General features: G+C 27.7%; 2 protein-coding genes, 2 non-coding genes and 1 pseudogene across 5 annotated transcripts; 3 read left to right on the forward strand and 2 right to left on the reverse strand.

Annotated features, from left to right (window-relative positions):
* The first annotated feature begins 4,306 nt into the window (after positions 1-4,306).
* Positions 4,307-7,259, forward strand: LOC115696828 (protein LIGHT-DEPENDENT SHORT HYPOCOTYLS 10). Of its 2 annotated transcripts, none has more exons than XM_061101728.1 (2): positions 4,307-5,127; positions 7,027-7,259. In XM_061101728.1, exon 1 carries the CDS (start codon positions 4,479-4,481, stop codon positions 5,073-5,075), a length of 597 nt encoding a protein of 198 aa, XP_060957711.1. In that variant the 5' UTR covers positions 4,307-4,478; the 3' UTR covers positions 5,076-5,127; positions 7,027-7,259. The 2 variants fall into 2 exon arrangements, with proteins under 2 accessions (XP_060957711.1, XP_060957712.1); XM_061101729.1 differs by having other exon boundaries at positions 4,311-5,127; positions 7,024-7,259.
* A 6,885-nt stretch (positions 7,260-14,144) lies between these two features.
* On the forward strand, positions 14,145-15,896 carry LOC115697963 (epidermis-specific secreted glycoprotein EP1-like). Its single transcript, XM_061101730.1, has one exon. It carries the CDS (start codon positions 14,179-14,181, stop codon positions 15,508-15,510), a length of 1,332 nt encoding a protein of 443 aa, XP_060957713.1. The 5' UTR covers positions 14,145-14,178; the 3' UTR covers positions 15,511-15,896.
* On the forward strand, positions 15,669-17,500 carry LOC133029187 (epidermis-specific secreted glycoprotein EP1-like; annotated as a pseudogene).
* Positions 17,501-20,180: 2,680 nt separating this feature from the next.
* Positions 20,181-20,264, reverse strand: LOC115698453 (small nucleolar RNA snoR116). Its single transcript, XR_004008199.2, has one exon. It is a non-coding gene; the product is annotated as a small nucleolar RNA snoR116 (small nucleolar RNA).
* A 32-nt stretch (positions 20,265-20,296) lies between these two features.
* Positions 20,297-20,373, reverse strand: LOC115698454 (small nucleolar RNA snoR117). The gene has a single exon (XR_004008200.2). It is a non-coding gene; the product is annotated as a small nucleolar RNA snoR117 (small nucleolar RNA).
* Between the last annotated feature and the right edge of the window lie 6,657 nt (positions 20,374-27,030).

Raw genomic sequence — 27,030 nt, forward strand, 5'->3', positions numbered from 1 at the left:
AGTTTTTTTAGTAGTGGTGAGTGTATATTAACGACCAACTACTACAAAAAATAACTATTTTTAGTGACAACTTTTTAATCACAATATAAATTTTTTGTGACTAAATGTGAATTTTAGTTATTACAAAAAGCTACTTATGACTAAAGTATAATATTTAGATACAAATTGTTACTAATATACTTTTACTCACAACAACAATTGTGACTAAAAAATAAAAATATATTTAGTCACAAAAATCAATTTTTGTGACTAATACCTTTAACAACTAACTTTGTAAAGACCGCATATGATTAATGTTTTAAATTATTAAATAATTAGGATTCATAAATGAGATTAAATTAATAATTATGAAATGCATATTTTGGAAATATATTTAATATATTTAATACATCATATATATTATTATGCTATTTTATGTTAATTACCTAACATCTGTGTTTGTGTTCGGAAGCTGTGGAAAGCTGCGCTGGGGCCTTTAGAGAGTCAAATCTCATATATTCTAATGTATGTTATTTGCTCGAGGTGTTCCGTTTGGTGTTGAATTTTCGGGTTTGGTAATGACTAATTTGCCCTAGGGAGTTAGTAGCTAGTTTATTTAGTTAGAGGGTTAATTAGGTCTTTTCTCTTTAAGACCTTTGTTTTGGCCTCTAGTGAAATAAATGGCTGGCTTTTTATGAGCTTATCTTTAATTATTATTACTATTTGTTGAATAAAAGAAAGAAAGGTTAAGGAAAAATTGAAGAAAACCTAGAAGCATCTCTCTTTTCCTCTCTCTTTTGTGCACCCCAAAAAACCAGCAAGAGAAGGGATTTTGTTGCTGGATTTGTAGTTTGCAAACCTGAAAAAGAAGATTCAATTTAAGGTATTGATTCCTAGCTTTCCTATTTTGATTTTTAGTAAGCATAGGTTAGGTTTTAAGCTTGATTTTGGGAATTTTGGTGCTGTGTATAATTGTCACTTTAGTTATAGTTCTGGAGCTTGTTGGTATTAGTTTAAGTTGTTTTGAGCTATCTTTGTGGATTATTTCAAGGTTTTGGCAAGGATTGAGTTTGAAAGCTCAAACCTAGCTCTCTAATGGTGGATTGAGTTTTTGATTGATTTGATGAAATCTGTTGGTTGGGATTGGTTTGATATAGTGTATGCAGGTATTCTGGAAAGTTGTGTAAAGTTTGGGATTGAATTGAGGTGAGGGGATCGGTTTTGAGGTTCCCAGCTATGAACCAGTCGACCGGTTCTGGGAAGCCTCCAGCAACCGGTCGACCGGTTGGTACCCAGGAACTGGGGTTCCGGTTGGGACTTTTTCCCGAGCCCTAGTTTTTCCCGTTTTTAAGTAATTTAGGGTATTGGCATCCTATTTATCGATAGGGTTAAGCTTAGTTTCTATTTTAAATCCCCGATAAGTGATTTAGCGTATCTCTCATCGAATTTTGAACATTGTGGTTTAGGGTCCTGTAAAGCGTTGAGCTGCGTTTCCACTCAGGCTGATCGGCACACTTGAGCACGGAACGAGGTAAGATAGCGTAAGAATATATATATATATATGAATATATGCTTGTTATAGTTGTTTGCACTACTAGCACTAATATGAATGTGACTATTAGGGTGTTAGTATAGTGTTGTATATTAGTGTAGTTACGGTGTTACCAACACGAGTACCAGGGGTACGTCGTGTTAGTGGTACAACACTTAGTAAATCCCGGGAGTACAGTTAGGGCTCTACCAACACGAGTACAGGGTTGGTACTTTGGTGCATTTGGTACAGTAGTCGTACTTCCCTTAAGAACGTTCTTATCCATTTGGTGAGCTTAATTATTGAGCTCAGGGCGACTTAATCATAAAGTCGGCATCACATTATTTTTATATATATATATATTGCATATCTTACTGAGTCTGTTGACTCATCAGTTTGCTACCTTGTGTAGGTAAAGGAAAAGCAAAGCTGGAGGAACAGTGAGATAGAGCTCGACAGTGATTGTACATATCGCGGCAGTGCAGCCTGGAGGGTTTCGGTCTTTTACTATTTTGGAGTCTGTATTTTGAGGTTGCATGCTAGCGAGTTTTTAAAAAAATATTATATGTACATATTAATAAATTACTTTCAAATTGTATTTTGATACTCGGGATCCCGACCCATATGGTTATAAAGATATAATATATTAAAGTTATCTTTCGAGTTTAGTAAATATAAAATACCGACGTTACAGAATTTTAGTCACAACATATGAATGATGATTTATAATTAGTCTCAAATTTTTTATTTAATTACAAATTTTATTGTGATTAAAACATAAGATCTTTTGTAATGAACGGTGACTCATCAGGCGATGAGAGGGTTGCACTGGTTATTAGAATATTTTATATATTAAATCAATGAATAATTTTATACGTGTATATAATTTATATTCATTGAATTTGATCACATTTAATTGGTCAATATTCTATATATAGTCAGATCACAATTTATCAACTATTTGTTTTTTAATTTAATTTTTTGAATTAATTGTCAAAATATTTTGACAATTAATTGTGGCAGAAATCTTGATGAAATATCTCACCTATATAAATATAGGGTCTCTCACTACTAAATTCATCTAAAGAGAGTAGAGAGAGGTTGTAAGTCCAAATACCTACACTAATAATTAATTTCCTTTTCTTTTGCAGATCCAAAATTTGTATGGAATTGAAGCTCTAATAATCAATAACTAAAAGTATTTCAATCATTTGTTCATAATGCATATAATATATGCTTTATTAATTCCGCCCTTTATACACCATTTACATATATGTTTCATATTTTATTTATAAATATCTAACATTGGTCACACAAGACTACTTCCTAATTAATCCAATTAAATCAACTTATGAAGATGGATGAATATGCATAAATACACTCTATAATAAACACATGTATCTTAAAAATTTCAAATTTTAATTAGGGTATAAAATATGGATGAAAAAGTCCAAGTATATAGGGATGCTTAAACCTAAATAGGGTTTGATAATTAAAACACTTGATCATAGCCAAAATTTTTTGACTAATAATTAAGTAGATTTGGATTATATACATTATTCACTTATATACTCAATGTCATCATTATCTTTTAATAATTCATAAAAAATTGTCAAACATTAATAAGCTTTCTAAATTAGGTTTAGAATTAAGTGATATATCCTTTTACTTAATTGGTTAACTTTAAATAAACATGAAAACAAAAAACGTTGGAATATGTATAAGAGATCTTCATTGGATCATATCAAAGAGATATACTTTTTAATTAATTAATATTGGCTCCATTTTTATGCTATATATGAGAATTGCTAAAAGATATTATGGGTGCCTAATATTTTTCTCAGTATCAAGGCCAACTTAAGTATTTTAGGGGTTTTGTGCAGAAATTTAAAATTTAGCCTTTTAGATTTTTTTTTTTAAAAAAATTTGTTCCTAATAAACTTTTGGTTGTAAATATTTTATGTATGTATAATAGAAAAATAAAATAAAATAGAATTTTCTTTTACCAAAAAAAAAAAAAATTAGGCCTTAAAAAAATAGGGACTTTATACAATATGGTCTAAGTTGTCCAATATTTTGGCGCCTAGCTCGGTATTATACTACTATTATTGGTGTAATTAAGTATCAGATATATATGATAACTTAAGAAAATAACTTTAATAAAAAAAATATCGCTAACTAATTATAGGATGTCACCTATAGAAAGTTGGTGTCCACTAGTAATGCTCTCTATAACTATAACAATTAAATGTTAATTAATGAAGTAAATTATTTAATTAAAGCCAATTAAATATTAGTCAAAAGTGGTATATATATGTGTTATTCTATAGCTGCTATCCAATTCAGTATTTATAAAATAAATAATAAAATATGAGCCACGTTATCTAAATTCTAAAACAACAACCAAATAATTAGTTCAATTAATTAATTAATTAACTAACCATATTCCTTAAAAAATAATTTATTATTTTTATTTATTTATTTATTAAACACAAAAAAGGGAGACGGCTTAGATTATTGAACTGTAATAAGGTCATAAATGGAAAAAAAAAATTAACTTTGAAATTTATTATTACTAATTAAGATTATTAATTAATTAATAAGACTAGCTATATATGATAATGATTGTATTGATGATGGAAGCACAATAATAAAAATATAGAAAAATAATAATAAAGTAATATTAATTAGTACCACTAAAGCAAGAAAATAATATATGAGAGAGAGAAAAGAAGAAAATAAAAATAAAAAGAAGAGCTATATTAATAAAGCACTTCCTTACTTGGGTCCCATACCAATAAACCATGTCTCCCCTAATCACTTCTCCAAATTTTTGATGTGATTTTCTTCTTTTTTTTCCCTTTTCTTATTTTGTTCTCTTCTAAAAAAATTCAATCTCATTCAACTATCATCTATTTCTTCATCTTCAAATTCTCTCTCAAAAACACAAAAAAATTATTTTCTTATTATGTCAAATGATAAAGGCAAAGAAGTGGTAGAAGGATCGTCGAGATCTGGAGGTGGTGGAGGAGAAGGAGGAGGAGGAGGAGGAGATCAACCGCCGCCTCTGAGTCGTTATGAGTCTCAGAAGAGGAGGGATTGGAACACTTTTGGGCAATACCTGAGGAACCAGAGGCCGCCAGTTGCCCTATCACAGTGCAACTCCAATCATGTGTTGGAATTTTTAAGGTACTTAGATCAATTCGGAAAAACTAAGGTTCACATGCAAGGTTGTGTGTTTTTTGGTCAACCTGAGCCACCGGGGCCTTGTTCTTGCCCACTTAGGCAGGCTTGGGGAAGCCTCGATGCTCTGATAGGACGGCTGAGAGCCGCCTATGAAGAGAATGGTGGCCTCCCCGAGACAAACCCTTTTGCAAGTGGAGCTATAAGAGTTTATCTTCGTGATGTTAGGGATTCCCAAGCAAAAGCTCGTGGAATTCCCTACACCAAGAAAAAGAAGAAGAAGCTTAATCCGATTCTTAATAAACCGAACAATAATAATAATAACGATCATCATCAACATGATCATAGCTCAAGCTTCACCATGCATCATCATCACCAGTGATGGATTTTGAATTCAACTATGGCTTTTTTGCAAAATTCCCCTAAATCAAAAGGTAATAATTTAATTATATTATATGATTAATTAATATATATTTATATAAACCCTTGTAGTAGAATTGGGTCTTATTTCAAAACCCTAGATAAATGGGACTACGTAGCTATATGTAATAAAAAGTACTAAATTAAAAAAAAGGAATATTTTAATGTTGGTACTTACTACTACAAACTTTTGTATTATTATTACCAGAAAATCTCTTTAAAAAACATATGACACGATTTTATGTTTATAAAATGGGTCCCTTATTTAAAAGATTTTAATTTTGTTCATACAATAAAAAATGAAAAACTATAGATAATAATTGGTCTCCTTTTTAAGAAGGATCTTCAAGATTCTGACCTATACAAATATATATATTAATATTAATTCAGGTGACTGTAGTATATATATATAGTACTAATTAAACTTGAAAAACATAATTATGTAATTAATTAATTAATTATTTTTGATCACATAATATTATTCCATTTTATTCATTTCTTTTGTTTTTGTTATTAACAAGATCACTTTTTTACAGTACTAATCTAATTATTAATTGTTGCTTTCTCTCCTTTAAATATGTTTCGAATCTCAAATATTTTGCTAATAATTAATATATAAATGATATATATACATATATATAGTACTATTATTGATTCAATTAAATGCTATCTAGTACTGTGTTGTGTTGTACTAATTATTACACTAATTTTGCATCAAATATTAGATTATATACTATTATGTATTATTAGGACATGAATTAAATACTATATATATACCAAAATTAATTAATTAGAGTTATAATAACAAATATATATTGGCTTCTAATTTAATGTTTTATTATATAAATTTATATGTAGAGGATAAATTTAATTAAGCATAAAAGTAAGGGTCAATTAAGCTAATTATATATTTGCAATATATAAATATATAATTAATTAGAATTTTGAAGCTCTTAAATATATAATTAATTGTTCCCACTATATATACTGATAATGGAAGCACATAATTAATTATCATTCTTAATTATTATTAATTGCTCTTGTCTATTTAATTTTTAAGTACAAAACATTATAATAACTACTAATTAATTAAAAAAAATATATATATTAAAACCTCTCTTTATATATAGTAATTAATATGATCATAGATATATAACTATAATTATATGTATTTTGACTTTCATTATATAAGATGGTCATGTGTTGTTGGTGAGTTATTATAAATAATCTACAAGTTCAAATTTTTTGATGAATAAAGCTTTGAAAATTAAAATTTTAATATCTCAAATTAACATTAATCATATATGTTTTATATTATTCAAACCATGCATTATTATAATGTGAAGACAAATTTCTTAATAATGCAAGCTTAATTTGATTTTTTTATCTCTCAATTTAATTAGAATATTAGTATAGTAGTCATTAATATATATATGTATAATTTATATACATGAATTAAAGTGCACTTAAATATTATAGTCTTAATTTAAATAAATGTAATTGATTTATTAAACGGTATAATTTTCATGATTTCTTTTAGCGGCATAATTAAGTACACAATATTTATAAAATTATAATTATTACTTTTCAGTTTTCTGAGTACATACATTATTGGGACTTGACAAAAACACAATAGTATTAATTTTCTTTTAATAAATTCAAAACAAAATCTATATTAACAAAAGCTAAATGAAAACTATAGTTATACTAATATTAATTATACTTATATGTCATTAAAAAATAAATTAACATTAAATTTATAATTTTAAGATATACGTACTTATGCTGTCATTATCTCTTAAATTATTATTATATATATATATAATGTAGTGTAAATTGGTTAATTAATTGTGTAAATTAATCACTAACTTTATATATATATATATTGGCATATACAAATTTGAATTAAGCAGGTACAAGGCTCTTGATCAAGTCCAAATTTTATCAACAATCTCATAAAGTTTCACCATCATTTTATGGAGCTGCAATTAATATATATATATATATATATATTTATATATATATTTATATGTATGTATGTGCATCAATATTCAATATTATTCCAATCACTCACAATTTTGGAATATATTACACTGTTATAAAAATATATATGCTTAATTATATACTATTGATCCCTTGTTTATTTTTCCTTTATATATATTAGAACATAATATATATTATTAATTGTTTATTTAATTTAGAGAATGAGGTGAAAACTAGTTCGGTAAGTATATTATAAATTACTATCCTTTAACTTAATTAAAACTTGTTTTTCTTTCTTTATTTTGTTTAATTAATTAGCCTATAAATATAATATTTCTTAGTTCATTTTTGATCTTTTTATTTTTATGATAAAATAGTTGGGTTTGATATTGCATGCATGTAGTTGTTTTTATTTCTCATTATATTTATAACATATATTTGATGTATATTGATGATAATTATCATATATGATGAGAGATCGAGGTTCTTTACTAATTAGATTTTTGGGTATTATTTAACTATAATTAATAAGTATTATTATTAATTACTTTTAATATATATATTTTACTAATATTTCGCCTTTAATTTTCATTTCTTAAAATTTTACACAATTTTATACTTAATTTTTTTCTCTTTCAAATTACCATTATATATATCTTCTTCTTTTTTTGTTTGAAATTATGTTTTTATCTCTTAACACTCTATATTAAATATTGTTTATTTGTAACTTATATATATAATATTCAAAAATTAAAATACATAACATAAAATAAAATTAAGCATGTATTAACATTAATCTAATACAAATATATATAATCCATTAGATATAATATTTGATCGATCCACTAATATATTTTCCAAAAGTATATATATATTTGTAATTAATAATTATGATAATTAATAATTTTCAATATATAATTAATTAGTGCTTAGAGGGTATATATATATATATATATATATATATAGTCTTTCCCACTTAATAATAATTGTAGCTATAGGATATAAACTGTTGGATATTCTCATGTCCCTACATTATATATATTATATATGTTCTCATATAATGTAGTATATAGATATAGTTTATTTTACGTACCATATATATATTTTTTTATATATATCATTGGATTCCCTAAGTCTTTTCATTATGATCAAAATCATAATGTTTTTTTTTTACCATTTTTTCTCGACTTTCTCAATTATTTATTGATGCTTTTTATATATATCTTTTCAGACATTAATTGAAAATAATTGAGCATTTTTCTTATTTCAATAAAATAAATTTCAAATTTATTGAAGGCTTTGATCAATTTTTTTCAGACTAATTAAATTACATATATTTAGAGAATACTTCTTAATTAATTAATAATATTACTCTTTTATAGTTATTAAAAATATTATTTTTAATAACTATTATAAATATCAACTTCAAAAATATTAAATTATTAGATTTTGATACAATTGTGAATAATAATAAGAAAAATTGAGTTTTTTTTTTGTATGAAAAGAAAATTTTGAGTTAATATGTTTAATAGTTAATTACTTAAATAAAAAGAATAAATCAAAATATATTTCTTTTTACACTATATCAAATATATATATATATATATTTATATCAAACATATTTAACATAAATTCAACTTCTTTTATCTCTCTTCTTTTTTTTTTTTTTCATTTTTCTTTCTTAATAAAATAATCCTAACTCACATAATATAAAAATGATTTTTTTTTTTTAATTAGGTAAAAATTAAACATAAAAATTGGTTTGATTGTTTGTAAATAGAAGTTGCAAGTCTAAAAAAATTGCTGCTAGGATGTTAAGATTTGTTTTGTGGAATACACACATCTGATTGACAAAAAAAAATATTAAACATTATAATTCAAAATTTTCTAAATAATATATAATCATGAATAATATTAAAAGTATATATATAGATCAAAATTGTTAAAACGTACTATTGGTCATGCTCAGTACTCTTTTCGGTATCATATCGTCGTTATTGGTATAATTAAGTATAAAATCTCATATAATTTTAAAAAAATAGTTCTTAGAAAATATCCCTAACCAATCATGAGCCGTCACTTATAAAAAATATTAAATACTACTGCTACCCAATAACAATAATATACTTATATTTCATATATGTATATATATATATATATATACTAGGTGATTGTTACGTGCCAAGCCACGTAGTGTTAGTTTTATTTAATATTTTAGTTTTTTATTTTAATTAATCATTAAAATAGTATAATTATTTGAACGATTTGTTTTATAAAAATAAAATATGTGTCAGTATATTTAATAAGTAAAACATAGTTGTGTTATAATAATGTATGTTATTAATAGTAAAATGTACATTAATCTTCTAATTGAAAAAAGTTCTATTATCTCATTTCATATTTAATAATAGCTACACAACTATATATTTATATAGTTTCACATTCTTTGCAAATTATTAATAAGCACCAATAATATTTTCATATTCTAATATTTTTCAACCTTCTCCTCATGGTGGTAAAATTAAAAATAAAACTAAAAATAAGCACAAACATATAAGGTAAATACTAATTACAGTCCATTATTATTTTTCAAATTATTATTTTTTTAAGCTCAAGTCCAAAAATATCTAAGCCAACACAATCAATCTTCTTTTATATTATATTTTCTAGATATTTTATCTATATTTTTCTTTTTTAAAAAATAAATAAAAAAATTATTAATATTCTCCCAAGATAGGTTTGTTAGAGAGATATGTGGCTAAGATGATTTTTTTAATTTAAAAAGAGATTATTAATATTTAAAAGATTGTTTATTTAAAAAATTTTTAATTTTTTGGTTTAATTATTGGGTTTATTTTTTAACGGAAGATCAAACCTAATCGTTAAATTTAACCGAATATTCTTTTATTCTTAAGTATATTTATATTCTGTTAAACCAAGAATGTTAAACCAAGAAATGCCGTTAGATAGGCACTTTTAATATATAAAGATATTTATAATTTACATATACGTATATACGTGACTTTTGTCTTCATAAAAAATAACAGTACACCTTCTTGGGAAATTTTCATACAAGAAGAACCATTAATACTCGTGGCTTAAACAAAGTTTGACATATTTAATTATCCTATAAATAAAAACATTTTTTCTTCACAAAAACTCTAAAATTAATGCTTCTGATATATATATATAGAGAGTTTTGATCACTTTTATTAATATCAATATGAATATGAATATATATAAGAATCATAATAAAATCTTATAGATGTCACTAATATTAAATTGTTGATTTGTTGGGATGTTATGAGAGTTATTTGAATTAAGCATAATTATCTTCAATTTTCAGTATTTAGCTTTTATAACTCTATACATTCTAAATTTTTCATGACTTTATATTATTTATACATTTTTATAAATGATAAAATTAAATCGTCTTAAAAACTATACTTTCAAATAACTACACTTTAATCAAATTTGAATATACTTATAGTAATTCAATTTTAAATTATTTAAGAGTCATAATGAAGATGAGTGTATTGTTTTTGTTGTAACTACGTATTTTGTCATCATTATCTACATATTTTGTAATTTCATATTGCATGATGCATGTTACAATTTAATAAAAACATTATTTGTCATATATTTATTTAAATATTACATATTGTATAAATAATATAAAAGTTTAAAAAAAATAGGCGCAAATACAAGTAGATATTTAAAATTTATTTTCAATATTGTAAATTTTCTAAAATTCTTCAAAAGCTAACAATATATGTTGTCATATAAAAAAAAATGAATTATATATTTTTGCAAGTTTCAAAGTATAGAGCAAAATTGATTCTCCACCTCATTAATTAATTGCTCATAATCAAGAGAGTTTTGTGTTGGGAGATTAATTCCTCATAAGGCGGAATACTACAAATTTTTTTACTTTTAGTCACAATAAAATTTATGGTTAAAAGTAAAATAGTTGTGACTAATTACAAATCACTATTCTTATGTTATGACTAAAAAGTTCGTGGCTAAAAGTATTAGTCACAAAAATCATAAATTATTGTGACTAAATGCATTTTTAGTCACAATACTTGTTGTGACTAAAACTAAATTAGTGATAACTTGTGTCTAAATACTATGTTTTAGTTACAAGTAACATTTTGTTGTGACTAAAAATCACATTTAGTCACAAAAAATTTATGTTGTAACTAAAAAGTTATCACTAAAATTAACTCTTTTTTTGTAGTGAAACAAAATTTAGGTGAAGCAATTATATATTTTATATTACGTGGATTTTAAAATTTCAATAAAAATTATAGAATTAGATATATAATAAAATGTAAAATATTGCATAAATATGTTAAATTAAGTGATATTTTACCTTAATCCCTAGTTTTATGTTCAAAACCCAACATTAAAATTTTAATTCTTTCTCAAAAATATATATATGTATAAAGTTTTAAATTTGTGACCTCTTTATACTATAAACAACTTTTACCACTGCAAATCTTGTTTATCATTAGTGAACCCAAAAAACTATTTATACAAAGGTCCAAAGTTTTTATTTTTGGACTTAGGCCCTAAATAACTTAGAATTATTAATTGTTCCTAATAATTTCAAGTGGGATGGTTACCCTATCTCATCTCTACATAGCTTTGCCCTTGATGATATATCAAGACCTTATCAAACACTATTACAAAATAAATGTTAAGCCAACTTGCATGGTTAAAATGGATTTGAAAAAAATTTATTGTGACACAATAGAGTGAGATTTTATAGAAGAAATGATGGCAAAATGAAGTTTCTATAGAAGTTCATATATCTAGATTATTATGACTTGTATAAGGATATTAAGATTCTTGACTGGATCTTTACACGAGTTCTAAGGTGATCTTAGTAACTATTTTTGTTTGTAATTGGAACGAAATATATATCTCTCTCGAATCCTCACTAATAAAGTGGCTCAAAAGATTAGGGTTTCAATTCCAAAAGTACAAGCCTTTGAAATTATAACTCACTTAACCAAAAGTGGAAATGATAGGATTACCATTGTTGACCAAGTTATTGATTTTATTTCAATGGTAAAGAAGCTTGATTGTATTTTAAGTAAGAAGACGAACTAAGTTTGGTGCAATACTGATTTGGAAGTAATGAAAGCTTGCTAACTTACCCCAATAATAATAATAATAATAATAATAAATATTTTAAAGCTATCTATTAATTTTGATTACTAAAATTTCTAATTTTATTATTTATCAAATAAATTATTAACAGCTAATGAAAAATACGTTTAACTTTACACATCAAAATCTACATTTAAAATTGATATTACAAATGAATTTAGGGTTTGTTTAGTGTGTCGTGTTGTATTGTATGTATAGTAATGTATTATATTAATATCTTTTAATACATTCTATGTTTTGTTAATAACTTGTATTAATAGCTTCTGTAAAATTATATTAACTTATTATAAACTTGATCCCAACTCGGACCCCGTTTGGGTCTGGGTTCGGGTTCGATCGGGTCCAAGTCTGGGTCAGGGTCCGAGTCGAGGTCCAGGTTTGGGGCCGAGTCCAGGGCCCGGGTTAAGGTCCAGTTCCAGGGCCAATTTCGGGATCCGAGGTTAGGTGGGGGTTGAGTCGACATCTAGGGTCGGGGTTTAGGCTTATGTTAGGGTTTGAGGTCCAAGTCCAAAGTCGGGTTGGGGTTTGAGTTCGGGGTTTAGTCGTCGTCTAAGGTTGGGCTAGGGTTTGAGTCTAGGGTCCGGGTCAGGATCTGGTTGGGTTCGGGGCTGGGGACGGGACGGGTCGGGGTCCATGTTTGGGTCGGCGTCCGGGTCGAGGTCCGAGTTCGGGGTCCTAGTCCGAGTCGGGTCCAAGTTTAGGTTCAGGATTCAAGGTCCGAGTCTCGGTCCAGGGTTGGGGCTGCGTCTGGGTCTGAGTTTGGTCCACGATCTACGAGCGTGTTGGGGTCCGGGTCCGAGTTTAGGGCTGGGTTCGGGGTCAGGGGCCAGGTCGAGGTCAGGGTTTGGGTTTGGGGCTAGGTTGAGGTCCGCGGTTTAGGCTAGGTCCGAGGTCCAAGGCCAGGTCGAGGTTTGGGTTCGGGTACGGGATCTAAGGTTGGGGTTTCAGTCTGAGTCTAGAATTCGGGACTAGGGTCGAGTCTGGGGTAGGGTCCCCAATCCCAAACCCTTTATAAATAATATAATACTAGCTAATACATATCATTTGCTATGTATTAAATAAATCGATTCACATTGTATTAAAATTTATGGTCGTAATAATTAATACAATATAATGTTTTATACAGACATAATGTTACTTGTTATTTAATACAATACGACTCTTATACGTCTTACCAAACGAACACTTTATATCTACTAAGGAAGAACATTTTCGTGCGCTTTTTTTTTTCTAAGATTTTTTGAAATAAATAAATTCTTTTACGTACATAAAATATTAAAAAGAAAATGTATTTATATAAATTGAAATTTCAAAATATTATTTCCAACGGAAGTATTTAATTAAACAAAGGTATCAATTAAATCTTATACTATATATTTTTGAGTTGAAAGTACTACTCTTTGTATTATACTATTTCCATTAATAAGATACAAAGCTTTTTGTCTCTTAATCAAACAAAGGTCATTTGTTGGCTCCCTCAAAATAAAAATAAATATTTATTATTGACTTAAGACCATTATAGAAGATTAGATTTCAAATTTCAGATCTCAGATCTCAAATTAGATCTCAGATCTCAAATAATCTAGTGGTGTTTATTTATTTATTATTTGTAAAGAATGTAGTGGTATTTATATATTCTTATTATTTGGAGGAAATAATTAAGAATGGTTTACTAATGACTAATTATGAGTACACATTTTTCAGATCATTGTTGTGTCTAAACACCACATGGTATTTAATTAATAATATGATTCATATCTAAGATATAAAATAGTAAAAAATTCATTAAAATATGACTTCCTTTCTTTTTCTTCTTTTGAAAAAGACTATTCAATTTCAAGATTGCTATAAATAGAGCTTAATTCTCCAAACCACAAAAACATTCCCATAAGATAAAAGAAAAAATGTGTTCATCATTTAAGAGCATGTCTTTATTAATGATCTTCTTATTCCTTCTCTCCCTTATCTTCTCTAGTGTCCAAGCTCAAGTTCCTTCCAATGCCACTTTCAAATTCATTAACCAAGATGAATTCGGTAATTTCATCGTCGAATATAATGGAAACTACCGTCCTTTAGATGTTTTCAATTCGCCTTTTCAACTTTGTTTCTACAACACTACTCCTAATGCCTTTACCCTTGCCCTTCGAATGGCTACAACTCGATCTGAGTCGCTATTTCGTTGGGTTTGGGAAGCCAACCGTGGAAACCCTGTCGGTGAAGGCGCTACACTTACATTCGGAACCAATGGGAATCTTGTCCTCGCTGAAGCCAATGGTAAAGTAGTTTGGGAAACCAACACAACCAACAAAGGTGTAGTTGGCTTCAAATTGTTACCAAATGGTAACATGGTACTTCATGACTCAAAAGGTAAATTCATATGGCAAAGTTTTGATTTTCCAACGGATACCATCTTAATAAGGCAATCATTACTAGCCAAGGGCCAAAAGTTAGTGAGTCGCCTTTCTGAGAAAGAAAATAAAAACGGGCCTTACAGTTTGATAGTTAAGCCCAAGGGAATCTCACTCTATTACAAGAGTCAGAACTCAGGGAAGTCTTTGCCTTATTTTACAACAGCCCAAAAATTTAGTCCAGTTCAAGGATCCCTCCAAAATGTGACTCTAAAAGCTTCCCCAACTTCTGATGAGGGTTTCGCATATGACTTATCATTAGAGCTTTCCACTGGAGGAAACTTCATTGTTGGGAGACCGAAATATAATGCAACATTATCATTTTTGAGGTTGGGAATTGATGGAAATGTTAAAGTCTACACTTACAACGATAAGGTTGACTGGGGTGCTTGGGAGGAGTCATTTAGCATTTTTGATAGAAATTCAGCGTGGGAAGATGAGTGTCACTTACCTGATCGATGTGGGACTTTCGGAATTTGTGAGGACAACCAATGTGTGGGGTGCCCGTCTGAGAATGGTGTTTTGGGTTGGAGTAAAGAGTGTGGAACTAAACAAGTAAGCTCTTCTTGTAAACCTAGTGATTTCCACTACTACAAAGTTGAAGGAGTTGACCATTTCTCAAGTGGGTATACCAATGGTGATAGTGTCAAAGAAAGTGATTGTGGCAACAAGTGTAGTTTGGATTGTAAATGTTTGGGGTACTTTTACAACCAACAAACTTTTAAGTGTTGGATCGCTTATGATTTGAAGACTTTGATTAAAGTTGCCAACTCTACCCATGTGGGGTACATTAAGACACCTAATAAACAAGCAACCAATGTCTTTTGAGTATTTTTCCTTATATAATGTAGCCATGTACTTTGCTACAATAAAAGAAATTGATAATATTGATTTAGTTTATAAAATCATTACATTATTGCCATTTCTCCTCAATTAAACATTTTAGCCATGTATCTTATTCAAAATGGGCCAGCCATATAACCCAAATGGGCCTAAGGTGAGATTAAATAATGTGGTCTTTTTCAATAAAAGTATAAAAAGTGCTATTTAAAAGAATCTTTATTTAATGCAATTATGGAGTAGGGTGAATTAGCTTGGATTGGGTGGATTTGATCAATTGATCCGATCTTTACCTTATTTATTTCAATTTAATACAAACTTTTTGTACCTTAATTCTATAGTTTCCAATACTTTATTTAATTATATCATTTTCTTGTCAACTTTTACCTACTACAAAAAAAATCAGATTATAAATTTAGTATATGATATGGATCAAATCTTATTAAAGAAAAAGGGTCAACATAAGGTCTTGACTTGACATTAATAGTTGGACAGATCTGAAATAATGTAATGGTGCCTTATTTTATGTTTCTTTTGGGGGGAAATATTTAGAAGAAATTACATTGTATACTCACTTTATTTTATTTGTAATGAATCTATAGTTTTCCTCAAAGTATTGTCTAGAAAGCTTAAAAAGATATTTAATTGGGATAGATAAATTGAGGAATATCTCTTTTTTGTATCTTTTAATCGAAAATACTCTCATATTATATTTCATTAAAATATACTCACTTTTGTGAGTGGGTTGTCTAATATACCATCACTTGCCACTTAAATCTAGCACATAATTTATATTAACTTAAGGGGTATAATGGGGGCATCATCTATAAAAGTAGATATATCTTAAATAATATAGAAACAAAGATAAAAATCAAAAGAGGTGAAGTAAAGTGAGCATGTAATTTCTTCTATTTAATTATTCAATGCATACATCCATATCCAATATAATATAGTTAAAAAGCAAACATATCACCATAATTGACTTGCCCTTTTTCTTTTGAAAATAACCAAAATACCCTTTTAAGATTGCTATAAATAGAGCTTCTCCAAACTCACAAACAAATTGTCATTAAAGAATAACAAAGATGTCTTTATCATTTACAAAGAATAACAAATTGTCTCCAAACTCCTAATGCTTTCACCCTTGCCCTACGAATGGCTACAACTCGATTTAAATTGCTATTTCGTTGGGTTTGGGAAGCCAACTTTGGTGAAAACGCCACACTCACATTCAAAACCAATAGTAACCTTGTCCTTGATGAAGCCAACGATAAAATTGCTTGACAAACCAACACGACTAACAAAGGTGTCATTGGCTTCAAATTGTTACCAAATGGTAACATGGTACTTGTCAAAATTTTGCTTTCCCAACAGATACTATCTTGGTGGGACAATCATTATGAGTTCGGGCCAGAAAGTTAGTGAATCATCTTTTTGAGAAAGAAAACAAAAATGGGCCTTACAGCTTGGTAATTGTCTCACTATATTACAAGAGCAAAAACTCTAGAAAGCCATTGCCTTACTTCACAATAACTCAAAGATTTAACCCAATCGTCCCTACAAAATTTGACCCTAAAAGCTTTCCCAAATACTGACAATGATTTTGCATATGACTTATCATTAGAGTTCTCAACAGGAGGAAGCTTCATTGTCAAGCCCAAATATAATGCAACATTATCCTTTTTTAAGGTCTACACATATCCCGAATATAAAGTTGATTGGGGTGTTTGGAAAGTGTCATTTTGGTGTTTTTGATAGGAATTCAGCGTGGGGAGATGAGTGTCAATTACCCAATCGATGTGGAACTTTTGAGATTTTTCATAGCAATTTAGTGTGGGAAAATGAGTGTCAATTACCCATCAAGGCGTTTTGGGTTGTTGGAACAAAGATTGTGGAACCAAACGAGCGAGTTCTTGAAAACCTAGTGATTTCCATTACTACAAAGTTGAAGGAGTGGACCATTTCTCAAGTAGGTATACCAAGGGTGATAGTGTCAAAGAAAGTGATTGTGGCAACAAGTGTAGTTTGGATTGTAAGTGTTTAAGGTACTTTTATAATCAACAAACTTCAAAGTGTTGGATTGCTTATGATTTTAAGACTCTTTAGATTATTTTTTTAGTACTTTTTAGTACAATATATGGTCATTATGTAAGTTTTGGATATTTTTCTATTGAGTAATTTGCGGCAAAACCCCCTCAACTATCAATTTACTTGCAAAAAACCATCCAACCTCATATTTTGGTGGGAAAACCCTCCAAAGTACTGTTTCGTTTACATTTTTAAGGTATCGTCTATTTAGCCTCGTTAAGTCTTAATTTTGCCCACGTGGCAATGACAGGTCAATAAAAAATTATCCTACGTGGCCATATTTTACAAAATAAAAATTAAAATAAAACAAAAAATTTAAGAGTAATTTGCGGCAAAACTCCCTCAACTATCAATTTACTTGCAAAAAACCATCCAACCTTAAAGTTTTTTAGATGGTTTTTTGCAAGTAAATTGATAGTTGGGGGAGTTTTGCCGCAAATTACTCTTAAAATTTTATTTTTATTTTGTAAAATATGGCCACATAGGATAATTTTTTAGTGACTTGTCATTGCCACGTGGGAAAAATTATGAGCTGGACAGACGGCATCTTAAAATGTAAACAGAATAGTACTTTGGAGGGTTTTCCCACCAAAATATGAGGTTGGATGGTTTTTTGCAAGTAAATTGATAGTTAAAGGGTTTTCATCTATGTGTTTTTAGTTTGGTTTTATATTCTTAGATGTAATTATAATGTATATAGGCTCCCAATGAATAACAACCATCTTTAATTTAACTACAAATCAAATAGTTTTGAGCACAATTGCATTGAAATTAGGGATTTTTTTAGGAATATACTATATTAGGTAAGTTTTTACAAAAATAACGTTAATAATGTATCACACACAAAATGACGTGACACGTCATCATCTCCTCCACGATTACCTGCAAACATAAACACAACTGTTAATCCTAAAAATAGAAAATTACCAAAAAAACGGCAATTATATGTACAAAAACTTAACATAACAAAAACAACGTTATTTTTGAAAATAATTGCCAAAATAAGGTGGCCCATGAAAATTTCCCTTGAAATTATTTTCTATAGCCCAAAGATTTGGTACGAAGATGGGCCTTACAGATTAGTAGTTGTGCCCAAAGAGTTGGCCCACTGAAACCGTCATTGAAAAATATGTCATAGTGAATAGAGGAAATTGCGTGGGTACCCATTTTAAGTTAACCATTTTAATTTTTACCCTCTTTTTAATATTTCATTTTTTCTACCCATTTTTATAGTTAATGTTCCTATAATACCCTTTCTTCAACCCAAAACAGAAAGACTTAATTTTCAATCTTCAATGTTAATGTAGGGGTATATTAGGCAATCTCCTTATAAAAGTGAGTATAATTTAAATGATTATAGTTTGCTGATAGTTTTGATTGACTAACACAAAAAATAGGTATTCTTCAAGTTATCCCTAGTTTTTTTATTAAAATGTAATGAAAACGTATAAAAGTAATTATATCTTAAAAAATATAAAATAAAGATAAAAATTAAATAAAATAAACAATCTAATTTCATTTAGTATATAACTAGCGATTATTTCACAAAAACAACAAATTTTTTTAATGAAAATACAGTTTTACAAAATTGTAAACATTTTTACAATTTTTAAAAATACAGGCATTTCATTTTATTTTATACAATAATTAATTTCTTATTAATTTTTTATAATTTTCCCATATACAATATTTGCAAACATAACCAAAAAGACTATGTTAAGCTGGCTTATATATGGTCACTAACCTAATTAAAAGGCTAAAAAAAATAATAATTATAAAAATACATATTGTTTAAACCATTTTCAAAAATACCACATTTACTTTTTTTAAAAAAGCCAAATTTTAGAAATAATTGTCTCACCAATCCAATTAATCGCTCTACTATTAATCGAAAAAACAAATAACATAAAGTTATTTTTAATGTGGTTTCTATTAAGATTAAATAAATAAAAACAAAATATGTGTAATAAAATCCAAAAAGAAAACAAAATATGGGAACATCTGAATGCATAAATCTCAAAAATAAAAGAAAAATGCCAGAATCTCAGTCCCCAAAAATCATTATTGGCAACGTACAGCGCTAATAACACTATCAAATTAAGCATTACAGAGACTCTAATTTATTGCCTTTTATTTCTTCAAAAAAAAAAAATCAAATATAAATTATTCATTAAATAAAAAATTAAAAATATGGTAACATCTGAATGCATTAATTTCCAAAAAAAAAAAAATGCCAGAATCTCAGTTACCAAAATCTAATTTATTGCCTTAAAAAACAGAATTTAAATACAACTGTTTTTAAAATTAAATTCAAAAACACATAAACACAAAAGCTCAGAAACAGAACTTAAAAACGAGTGTTTTTAAAAACTGAATTTAAAAACAGTGATATTGAAATATGGGAACATCTGAATGCGTAAAACTCAATTGAAAAATGGAGTAAAACGCCAGAATCTCAGTTCTCAGATTTGATTTCGGCAACGTACAGCGCTAATAACACTATTTAAAAATCAAGTGTTACAGAGACTCTAATTTATTGCCTTTATCAAAAAAAAAAAGCAAAAATGAAAAGGCTCAGAGATTATAGTTGTGATTTGCATCAACAAGCTAAAGCTTTCAAAGTTTGATGGTATAAAATTTAATCCTCATTGCCAGTAAAAGAAACCCTAAAAAGAAAAAATTGACGAGGCCTCAGAGAGATTTGTAAGATGAATACATCAGAAGATTCAGATGGTACGGACAAATTTGTGAAAATCATAGGCCATTGAGTTGAATAAAAATGGAAACTTGGAAGAGATTAGAGGAAGAAGATGAAGAAATTGGGGGCGGCTGAGATGGGAGAGAGTGAGAGAATGAATGGTTTAAGGGTTTGTGTTGATGAAGAGGTTATTTATAGATAGTATATGGGCCCAATGGGCCTGTAACGTATTAATGGGATTGGTCGAGTCATTGGGTTTTAGTCGGCCCATTCGCCAGTAAGAAAGCCCAAACCCAAGCCCAAGCCCAATGGACTGTTCCTTCTTCTTCTTCTTTGCTTATTTGGTAGTGTAGTGACCATGGGTGCATGCAGCAGCACCACCATCACGTACGGCGGAGTACATTCGCTCACTTCACAACACCAAAACGCCTTATACATATATAGATATATCTATATAAATATAATGAAAATTTATTAAGAAATTAATAAAACAAAAATATAAAACTATAAAAAAAAAAATCACATATATATAGCGCAAAGAAAACAACAATATAGTATTAGTAATTATATAACTTTCATCCAATATTGTTCTACCCATTATAAATACAATCCATATCTGAAATTAATGCAAATACCAATATAATAAAATGGATCACTATTTTTTTTCATGATTGGGTCGTGTAAATATTTCTTGAGCAGTAGTAGGCTTCTTCATTCCTTTGTTGGGATCTCTAGTATTATTAATATCCTTCTTTTCTTCTTCCCCATGATTATCCTTCTGTTTTTTTGGGCCAAATAGATCTTGTGGGCTCTGGAATGAATATGGTGATGATGATGAACTCATATCTACGTACCTTCTAATATTATTATAATAATATATATTAAAGAAAACAAATCTCCAAATGATGAATGTATATAAAATATATAGCAAAGAGAGATGGTATATATAATATATATATATATATACCCAAGCTAGAAGATGTATGTATAGTTGATGGTGATCAATAATATATCACCTCTCTTCTCAAATCTTAGTATATATATAGAAAAATGCTATGGATTCCGAACCAATAGCTATGGTGGGTTCATTCAAGACAAAAAAGAAACGGTTACACAATATATGGTTTCCCACTTGTTGTTTACTTCATTTGAAGTGTATAACTAGTGCAAGTTTAAGATATGAGTTTGGATCCAAAGGGTACCTAATTTTGTGCGCATGGGTAAGGACTCACACACCGGACCACCATACGCGCTGCCCAACTGTACCGAGCGGGCGCGCTGCCCTAATTTTGAATTTTTTTTTTAAATTATTATTTATTTAATTAATTAAAACAGTTTTCTTTTTTAAATAAAAAAAAAAACGTATTTGATTAATTAGTAAACAAAGATGATTCTTGATTTATAGTATCTTTTTGATTTTTTGTATCGTTCACACGATTTTATGTTCCAACGTTCCCATCCAGTAACGTATTTCTTCCCGTTACTACTATCAGCGCATTGCTTATATAATGCGATTGAATAGTGGGAGAAAAACACATCTTTTCATTCTGAAAAATTATACGATATATACATACAACTATATTACATATTAATATTTTTGCTTTGAGCAGTAGTCGGCTTTGGGTGTTTAATTTTGACGGTACTCTATTTGCAATAGAGTTCCGATACAGTGTGTTCAACTGGACTGTTTTATCCTGGGGACGACGAGGCTGATAGTCTGTTTGCACAAATCTAGGAGTACCGCGAACGTCTTAAAAAGAGCGACCTAGTCCTTTCGGTAACTTCGTTCCTTTTACTTTCTGCAGCAACTAGTTTCTAACAACAACTCCATTAAAAGTTCTTAATGTGGGCCATTAAGAGTTGCTACTTAATGTGGGTTCATGTGCTTAAAATTGTTTTCAAATAGATAATATAAGTATAGGGATATGATTTTGTCCCGTGATATACTTTCACGGAATGTATTCCGTGGTACATTAGATGAGTTTCAGGGTACATTAAATGAGTGTCAGGGTACGTTTCTATTTTTTAATCCTAATTACCCCTAGATGATCAATCTCAGCCGTCTGATCAAATAACTCCCTCATCTGACGGTTGTCGTACATCACGGATTACAATCCGTGAAAGTACAGTAACGGGACAAAATCATATCCCTATAAGTATATTGCTTCTGCTCACCTATGTTTATATTTTTTTAATTTTTAATTTTTTTCCTTTTTTTTTCCTGATTGATTAGTCTAAAAGCATTATAAAACTGAAAATGGCCCTACCAACCTTGTTAGGGTTGGAGGCAGTGCCGGCCCTGGGCATAGGCGGGCTAGGCCCGCGCCTAGGGCCCACTCATTTTAGGGGCCCAAATAAAAAAAAATACCCTTTAAAAAATATACATATTTTTTTAATAAATTTTAAAAATACCATTTATTTTTATAGTAAAGGCCTAAATTTTTTTTTTTTACTTATAGCCCATTTCAACTCAGGGCCGGCCCTGGTTGGAGGTGCCCCTAGCAACCTTGTTTGAGTCCCACTTCGGCTCGGCTATATGGATCCACCGTTTAAACAATTTCAACACACATTAATACAAGATAATGGGACATTCCGTCTATAATTGCTACATCAAATGTAAAATCAATTTTAAAGAAATCAAATATACATAATTTTAACAAACAAAAAAAAAAATCTATTGTATTATATATATTTTATTCAAAACAAAATTAATTTGTTTAAAATTATTTATCATTTTTTTTTGGCTGAATGATTATTTAATATAATTTTTTTTCACAAATAATTAAATATATTTTTTCAATTAATAATTTATATATTTATATAGTATGATTATTTTTGTCCTTTTCTGAATAAAGTGTATAACGCAATTTACATATTTTTTTTTTTATTGTTTATGTATATATAAATGATTGTAGACAGTTGAAGAAAAAACATAAAACAGAAGAAGAAAAAATAAGAAATTTCTTGTTAAAAATGATAGTTATAATAATAAGGAATTATTAATTTTTCACAGTGGATGAAAATAAATTAAAAATAAAAAGTTAAATAGCTTACTTAAAATTTTAATTTTAAGTTTGTAAGTTGCATAAATTAAATATTTATTTAAATAATTTACGGCGAAAATACCTAAATTTTGTATATTGCATCACTTAAGTTTATAAGTGTAATATCGAGTGTATACATATATATTAGTATTTAATATATTATGTGTGATACAATTATATTATTATTATTATTATTATTATTATTATTATTTATTGCAGGGTGAGAAAAAATATATGATATATATATATATATATATTATAAATAGTGATATAAATAAATAGTTGGAATTAAATTAGTTAGTTTAAAATTCAAAATTTAAATTATATGAACATAATTTTTATCTGATTAGTTAGATTTTTATTTTAAAATTTAAACCTATTATACAATATCTCATATATACATATATACTCATTATATGAATAACGCTAGAACCCAAGCAGCTAGATATTATCATATTCTCATCATCTCTCTCAAAAGTATTACTCTCTCTATTTCACCAAATTAATAGTTATAATCTTAAGAGCTTCGTGGTCAGTAATCAACCACTCTTATTTGATTATCGTTCAGTGTCTTTGAAATCTTGAGGGCCTAGATGGTATCGCGTAAGAGTTAATTACAACGGAGTTGAGGTAAGGAAAAATAATTATACTTTATACTTGCATTTTATATGGTTTGAGTACCTAGTGAGACTACTTGAATAAATTGTATTGAAAATGTAGAATGTGATAGTTTCGGTGAGATAGTGTTTTATCGATGGATTATATATGGCTGTTTAATCATGTTCCAGATACTTGGAAGTGGTTGGAAACCACACATGTGTGGTGATGTGATAAGTGAGGCAGTGTACGTAAGGGTGCACTGGTCATTGGTATTGCATTCTGGTTAAGAACGTAAGACACTCCAGATTTGTATGGAAGCTGGAGTGTGAGTGTGTGATATATATTTCTGTATTAGTGTGGTTGCCTCTATTTAAAAACATGATGGGTTTGTTGTATGGTTGATATATGTGATTGTTAATGATGTGTGAATGCTGGTACATAGTATTTTGTTTTTTTTCCTTATTGGGCTTTGCAGCTCACCCCTCATTTACCCTTATGTGAGATCATGTAACTGCGTGTGGTCTTGGCCATCTTCCGCTGAAAGTCACTTTTAAATTTATTAAACATATTATGGATGTTGTCTTTTAAATTTTCTATTACTTTTACTTATATAGTAATACTTTATTTTCAACTAGGTACCCATATTTTGAAAATTGTTATTTTTTTAAAATAAAGGCAACATTACTATCTTAACGCCAGTTTATTTATGACATTTTAATTTAAGTAAGTAAGGGCGTTACAATAAGTTGCATAAATTTAATATTGTCACACATGATTAATAATATAGCAAATTACGATCGGCGGTGGAATCTCCTCAAATTAGACATCTTTCTCAATTTGACATCTCACCATATATATGTGATTATTGTTATTAGGCACTTCTATAAGTGGTGTCTCACGATTGGTTAGCGATATTTTTTAAAATTTATTTTCTTAACTTATATAGAATTTGATACTTAATAACACCTAAAAGCGATAAGACACCAAAAAAAAGTACTATATAGGCACCCATAATGAATTTTAACAATTATCTTTGGGAGAAGTTGAAGAATACCCTCTTTTTTTTTTTTATACAAGAACCAAATTTACCTCTAAATGAAATTTAATTCAAATATACATCTTTTTATGAGTATTCTTTGTAAATAGATGTGTAGGTTTGTGAGAAAGTTAGGGCAAAATTTTGATTAGAGAAAATTAAAAAGGGATAAAATTAGTAGGATGATTGAAAAAAGAGGTAAACATAATAGATTTTTTTTTTTTAAAAAAAATAATAATTAAAGTCATCTAATTAAAAAAAAATATATAGTGTAATTCCCCTATTCTTTTTTATATATTTTGAATAATTAGCTCGTTAATAATATGGTTGAAATATAAATGTTTTAGGAATAATTATATAAAACACTATTTTTTGAAAAAAAAAATATATTTTTATGTTTAAAGAATTTTATTTTTTTAATATTTTTACGATTTTTCATAAAAATAACACGAAAACAACAAAAAAGCTACATAAAAGTAACATGAAAATAACATCAAAATAACAAAAAAAAAATAACATACAAATAACAAAAACTCAACAATAAATTAACAAGAGTACAATATAAAAAGGCCGTATTTTCTGTAAATAAAATAAAAAAAAAATACAATAACGTTTAAAATTATGTCAAACTATATTTTTATAATTTTTTGTATTTTTTTGTGTATTTGTAAAATAATGACAATATTTTATTCACCAATAAATGGGGCCAGTAGAAATATTTAAGGAAGCCCAAGGCCATCATTGTAAAGGACAAAGCTTATTTTGGCCGAGTGAGTTGCACTCGGCGACCATGGTTGTCTGGACAAAGCTTTTATTCATACCAAAAGAATAATTGGGAAAACTTACAAAAATACTAGAATTTGGGTTAATTTTTATAAAAATACTATCACACGGAAATCTTTTAAAAAATACTGTGTTATTATAAAACACCAGTAAAACACAAAGCAGAACAACTCAAAACAACAGTAGAACACTAGTAAAACACTAGTAGAACACCAGTGTAAACTTAACACAATATACTGCAGTATGAAACTTATAAAAAAACACAGTAAAAAAGTGAAAAATTCCGCCTGACAGTATTTTTGTAAAAAAATAGCAAATGTTAATATACTATGTAATTACGTGTGCATAATTACGATATAATGATGATCCAATAATATTTCTCAAGTACCCATCATTAATAATTCAAATTATATCTATAACCTCTATAAAAATGAGAATAATTTTGGGCTTTCCACTAACTAAATTACACAATTAGCCTTTACTAAATATTAAATTACAAGAAAAAAAATTCATTATTTTAATAACCACAAAATAAATAAATAAATAATTTTCCTAATAACAACCAAATATACACAATTATTTAATGTGAATCTTAATCTTTCCCTCCTATTAACATTTTTTATTAATCCTTTCTTTTTTTTTTTTTTTATAATCTTCTATAATAATTTTTCTTTGTAACTTAAATTATATTTTTAATATACTTTTTTTTTTAAATTAAAAATTTACTTCAATCCTAGAAATAATTTATTTATTATTTTATTTAATAAAAAAGACAATAAAAAAAACATGTAAATACTATTTTGGACCTCGTATTTTACAAAAATTAACTATTGAACCATTTATTTTGTTAAATGACAAAATAGACTCTATATTTTCCAAAATGATAAAAATAGGACCCTAAGCTCAATTTTTAACAATTTTATTTTTTAATATAACTAACTTTAAGACAATTTCTAACACGAATGAATACAAAAAATGTAACCAGTTTTTTCATAACATCTATAGATCAGATTAATATTAAGATTTATTTTGATAAAAAATCAGTTCATGATCTTATCTGTACAATTTTAGAAAATACATGGTCTATTTTATCATTTAACAAAACAGAGAGTAATTAATAACTTTTACAAAACATAGAGTTTAAAATGGTATTTACTCTAAAAAAACACACATTTGCTTATACAAGTGTCTTTTATTTATTATAAAAAAAAAAAAAAAACCAGACTTATAAATCTTTAAAATTATTAAAATTTATATAT

This window comes from Cannabis sativa, chromosome 7 (assembly GCF_029168945.1).
Source record: "Cannabis sativa cultivar Pink pepper isolate KNU-18-1 chromosome 7, ASM2916894v1, whole genome shotgun sequence".
In the NCBI taxonomy this organism is placed as follows: Eukaryota; Viridiplantae; Streptophyta; class Magnoliopsida; order Rosales; family Cannabaceae; genus Cannabis; species Cannabis sativa.